Below are 6,000 nucleotides of genomic sequence, written 5' to 3' on the forward strand. Positions count from 1 at the left end.
ATTACTTTGTCTAGAGAATTAGCCAAGAAGCGTGTGGACAATACTTAATAAGCTGTCGTTTATAGGAACTTCCCAACAAAACAAAACAAAATGCACGCGAACCAGTGTCCAGTAACTGGTCTCTCTCTCTCTCTCTCTCTCTCTCTCTCTCTCTCTCTCTCTCTCTCTCTCTCTCTCTCTCTCTCTCGCTCTCTCTCTCTCTCTCTCTCTCACTTTCTCTCTCCCTCCCTCCATCCCTCTCTCTCTTCATCTCTCTCCCTCTCTCTCTCTCTCTCTCTCTCTCTCTCTCTCTCTCTCTCTCTCTCTCTCTCTATTCTCCCTCTCTCTCTCTCTCTCTCTCTCTCTCTCTCTCTCTCTCTCTTTCTCTCTCTCTCTCTCTCTCTCTCTCTCCCCCCTCTCTCTCACTCTCTCTCACTCCATCCCTCTCTCTCTTCATCCCTCCCTCTCTCTCTCTCTCTCTCTCTCTCTCTCTCTCTCTCTCTCTCTCTCTCTCTCTCTCTCTCTCTCTCTCTCTCTCTCTCTACATTTTTCCGATTAGCAGCAAGGCTTCGTTGATTAGCATTTACTGAGGTTTTGTTTAACAAACATTCCTTTTCTCCTACCTTTTCATATAACCCAGCATTCATTCAAAGAAGCCAACCCACGCCTAATAACTGACCAAATTGTAGTATTCGACACACAGCTGGTATTCCGAGCTTTCAACATTTGCAATTATGTCCTCTTCTTCTTTTTCTTTCAGAATATATTGCAAGTGGAGAATACCCTCTGTCACCATTGCAGCAGGATAAACGAGCGGTAAGATCAAAGCTACTTTAAAGTCAATATACTGAAAATAATTTCCGTTTTCAGTACTCAAATTAGTTTTAATTAAACAGATTTTCATTCAGATTATGATCAGCATGATATTATTAAAAACTGCTAAAAGAAAAAGAAAGAAAAAGTCAGGGGTCATTAAAATGTTGCGTATCGCCCCCCAAAAGAAAGGGGGTTGGATGACAATATGTTATGAGGTTGTAATTGCAGGAAGTGTTTATGCTATACTATTGTTAATCAGTATAATTGATGTACTTTCCTTATCAGCGTAAAGGCAATGTCTTTGTGCATGACTTCAAAGTGTTTCTTTACCATTGAAAGTATGAATGAATGAAATATTTTTTAAAGTTGCCGCTCACCTCTCCATCTAACAATATTCCTTCTTAATTACAAAATACAAACAGAACTGCTGTTTTAAGTAAGGAGAGAAAAAAAGGAAGAAATATTTTGGGTTTTGTAACGGCGCACAACACATTTTTAATTATGGTTATATGGCGTCAAAGATATATATATATATAATATTATGACCACACATACAATGAGAGAGGAAATGGATTACTATTTCTCATCACCAGTAAGTGATCTTTTATATGCAGCATCCCACAGACAGGATAGTGCTTACCACGACCTTTGTTAAACCAGTTGTGGAGCACTGGCTGGAATGAGAAATAACCCAGTGGACCTACCAACAGTGTTCAAACTAGACCGACCACACACCTGTCGGGCGCTCTACCACTGGGCAACGTCCCGCCCCTGCTGTTTTAACGACGTAGTCTCAAAGTTGCATTATGGCAGTTTCCCGACAAACCTATTTATTAATTTGTGCCTTGAAATGTAAACATTATACCTCCAATTGTATTCTCATAAACATTACACCAGAATCATTTATTTACTGGTAGAAAAAGGTTTTTGTTGTTTTTTAATTGGAGAATCTTTATAGGATGACGGACAGAACTAGGCGCGTTCAGTTTATGCGAACATTAGATAACGCCAGCCAATTGCTACGGATAAGTTTGCTGTCTGTGTACAGCTCCTTTGTCTTTGGTGTTTTTGCCGTGAACAAGGATTGATGGTTTTTTAGATACATTTTTCCAAAAACAGGACAATACATATCACGTCTTTTTGAAATACCAGCCTTGGAGCATTATTGATGTCCACATAACTTTATTCTTTCAAATGTACCACCCATTCAACATCATCCAGTAGTGCGAATTATTTGACATTTTGTGTGGTAAAGTGCTTGTCTGATGCGCGTCCGTCTATTCGCCTGTCGATCCCCGTAGGTGGCCTATTTGGGCTTTTCCCCGTTCCAGCCAGTGAATCACGACAGGTGTATCAAAGGTCGTGGTTTATGCTACCCTGTTTGTGGGATGGTGCATATAAAAGATCTCTTGCTACTAATGAAAAAAGTGGCGGCTTTCTTCACTTAAGCCTATATGTTACAATTATCAAATGTTTGACATCCAACAGCTGAAGCCAGTACACCACGACTGGTATATCAAAGGCCGTGGTATGTGGTATCCTGTCTGTGGGATGGTGCATATAAAAGATCCCTTGCTGCTAATCGGAAAGAGTAGCCCATGAAGTGGCGACAGCGGGTTTCCTCTCTCAATATCTGTGTGGTCCTTAACCATATGTCCGACGCCATATAACCGTAATTAAATGTGTTGAGTGCGTTGTTAAATAAATCATTTCCTTTCTTCCTTCCTTCCAATAGCCGACGATTAATAAATCAATGTGTTCTTGTGGTGTCGTTAAACAAAACATCTGTGTGTTTGTATCTGTGTCTTAATTATGTTTCGACAAAGGATCGAATCCCATCAGTTGACCCATTCTGTGATTGAGTTTCTCTCCATCTCCAATGCCCCACGACTGGTATATCAAATCGGAAGGACATACCCGTAAAATCTGCTTAATACAGAGTCCAATGGACGTTCCATAATATAGGAGGGTAACCACTCCCGAGGAGATCGTTTACTGGAGATTTCATACCTCTTGCACTGTCATAAAGAGGACTGCCACTCCCAGACTAGTGTACTAAAGCAAAAGTAACCATACTGAGCTCACTAGAATAAGTACAGTTGTGATGACAAGCACTCATGAATCGCTGTCAGAACAATGACGATGTCAGGTGTTCGCGAAAGTTGAGCATGTCCTGCCCTACCGGTGGCACCCGTCATGAGTACTGCCACCACAGCTGTCAAGTGGTATGTGTTGTCCTATCTATGTGAAAGTATATTTTGCTGCTGGAAATGTAGGTTTCCTATGAAGACTACGAGTCACAATTACAAAATGTTTGACACTCAACAGCTGATACTTAATTACAAATAACTAATGTACTCTAGTGGTGTCGTTAAACAAAACAAACTTTTAAAAATAGGTTTCGATGGTAGTTAGCGTCATATTAGTGGAGGGTCGTCAAAAGTTTTAGAAAATAGCATCACGAATTATAATTATGTAAAGTTTTAATGACCTCTGACAAACAGGCTTTCTTTTTTCACTTTTTAATTAGTAAAATATGTATATATGTATAAACATTTAAATGTATTAGTACGATATTATTATGGTAGTTAGCTACATAGTTGAACGTTGGGGTGTCAAATATGTTAGAAAAAAGCATTATGTAATTTTTAATGACTTCTTTTTTCACTTTTTAAATGGTAAAATATATATATATGCATGTATATTATACTATAAACATTTAAATGTAATTATTACTTGCAATGCTCGCAATGTCGTTGATCAAATGAAACTGTATGTATAATGACTATGTTTCTTGTCTGTTGTCCATGTATACACGTGGTTTACGTCTGAAAAGACGTTTTCTGTCACGTATGTCCTCACGGGTCACACCCAGTCGTTACCTGTTTCCGTGGCTGTCAAATGTCCGTTGAAAACACATAAACAGATACATTTTATAACTGTCATATATTGTAATAATAAAATACACATATAATGTAGGCATATTAATTATTATTTATTTCGTCAGTTTCACGATTAATTACAAAAAGGGATATATTCTTATTATGTTTTTGAAATAACGCAGGATTATCCTATAAAATGCAATACATTGAGATTTAGAAGATGGTTATTCAATGAATATGTCTTCCTTTTAAACTCCCACATGCTGAGGTTAATAATACATAGTTATTTTAAACTGTCACATGTTGAGGTTAATAACACTAAGTTATTTTAAACTGTCACATGTTGAGGTTAATAACACAGAGTTATTCGTGTGTTGTCTGAACTGTCAAATGTTGAGGTTAATAACACATAGTTATTTTAAACTGTCACATGTTGAGGTTAATAACACACAGTTATTCAAGTGCTGTCTGAAACTACACAGAGACCTCTGTTCTGTCTCTAAATCATGCGTGAAAGATTTCATGCAACTAGGCTACTTGCAGGGGCGGATCCAGGAAGCCAAATTAAGAGGGGAAGACTAAAGGGAAAAGTGCTGATGGACCAAATTGTAAAAAGGGCAATCCAATGAATTAAAAAAAAGTGGAAATTGAATATATTTAGGGGTAACGGTCCCCTGCTCCCCCCCCCCCCCCGATCCGCCTCTGGCTTGTTATTTGCTTTCAATGTATGTGCCCAACATTCTCAGAGAATACTTTAACGATGACATCTCTTTCTTGATAATAGTGCTCCTTCAATATATATGTTAAATGGCGGAGTTTTTGTGCTTGACATACGCAATGTTAGCGTTAGTGGTTGTTTACTCTGTGTGTGACACAAAGATTTTCATACAGTATACTTATACGTATTGGCAGATAAATACCATATGAAGCTTTAAATTGCGTTATAACGTAGAGGTCTCATGCTTGTCATACATCATATAGCTATAATTGTGTAATACATCAAATATCGATAATACATGTACGTAACATATCATCATATAACTATGTGTTCTCATTGCATATCAGTAAAGATCGATATACTTTTAAAAGATAATATTTAATTGTTTTTATAGGAAACAAGTAACTTGAAGAGACACAAAAAGCCACTTCCTTCTTACTCGAACACAGTATGTCACTGAGGTTTTACGGTACAATCCAATAACTAACGAAAATGAACCAATTGAATTCTATTTTTATATTAATAGTGCAAACACTACACACTTCTTTACATTTCATCTAATTGACATTTAGAATAAATAACAAGGTTTTTAGAGATAATAATTACGCACACTTTGGCAGCCTGATATGAAAATAATCCATAATCATTTCAAGAAAAGCATTTCTATCGCCTCCAGAATCTAAAGGAACGGTTTCAATCTGCGTTAAATGGTTCCACGCGATCTAAAGTGTTTGCGGAGCAAACTTCAATATCTACGAAATCTTTTTTCTCCCTCAAACGAGTTTGTATTATTAAACTAACTAACTAAATTTTCTACCTTTTGTTTTATCTTTTTTAGTATATGGTAAGTATAATAACTCAGCATGCATTACAAAAAAGTAAAACCTTTTGTTTGATTTTCGAGTGAATTTTAAAGTTGTGCTGTTGTTTTTTCTAGCATTTTTTAATTAATTATTCCGTTTGCGAAGTTAGCCTTTTTGATTCTTTGTTCTTATTTGTGTTGTAGCATTTGTTCTGGTACGCTTAGATGTTACCTTTATATACTGTACTTCTATTATTATAAACTATTCTGTTATTTTAAACTAAACTAAAATACGTTACCAAGTGGGGTGGACTTTAGTATCAATTTCCCGATGGGATGACGTTGTACACCCGCTCCTCTGTAATGTATCGTCGTACGTATCGCAATTCGGGTTCCTGTATCACGATATATCGTGGTACGTATCGCAATTCGGGTTCCTGTATCGCGATATATTGTAGTACGTATCGCAATTCGGGTTCCTGTATCGCAATATATCGTGGTACGTATCGCAATTCGGGTTCCTGTATCGCAATATATCGCAATAGGAACATTTCGGCAATACCCATCACTATCAAAAGCCCTGTGTTCCAATATAAAAGAGCTCTTGTTACGATTCTGGTTTGCACGTGGTGTTCCACAATTAAGGCTTTCCAATGGTGTGTGAATACTAGTACGTCTGGGAAATTCTGGTGTACAATTATGGGTGAGGTGGTGTACGATTATACCTGGGGTGGTGTACGATTATGGCTGGATTTGGTGCACGATCATGGCTGGGTTTGGTGTACGATTATGGCTGGATTTGG

General features: G+C 37.5%; 1 protein-coding gene across 2 annotated transcripts in view; it reads left to right on the forward strand.

Annotated features, from left to right (window-relative positions):
* Positions 1 to 6,000, forward strand: part of LOC121382141 — a 92,518-nt gene that overhangs the window by 55,791 nt on the left and 30,727 nt on the right. Inside the window, exons 2-3 of one of the 2 annotated variants that reach the window (XM_041511649.1) lie at positions 740 to 795; positions 5,234 to 5,239. In XM_041511649.1, the coding sequence (XP_041367583.1) occupies positions 740 to 795; positions 5,234 to 5,239 (62 nt within the window). The remainder of the gene's footprint in view (positions 1 to 739; positions 796 to 5,233; positions 5,240 to 6,000) is intronic. The other variant, XM_041511650.1, reaches the window with a different exon arrangement.

This window comes from Gigantopelta aegis, chromosome 9, assembly GCF_016097555.1.
Source record: "Gigantopelta aegis isolate Gae_Host chromosome 9, Gae_host_genome, whole genome shotgun sequence".
Classification (NCBI taxonomy): domain Eukaryota; kingdom Metazoa; phylum Mollusca; class Gastropoda; order Neomphalida; family Peltospiridae; genus Gigantopelta; species Gigantopelta aegis.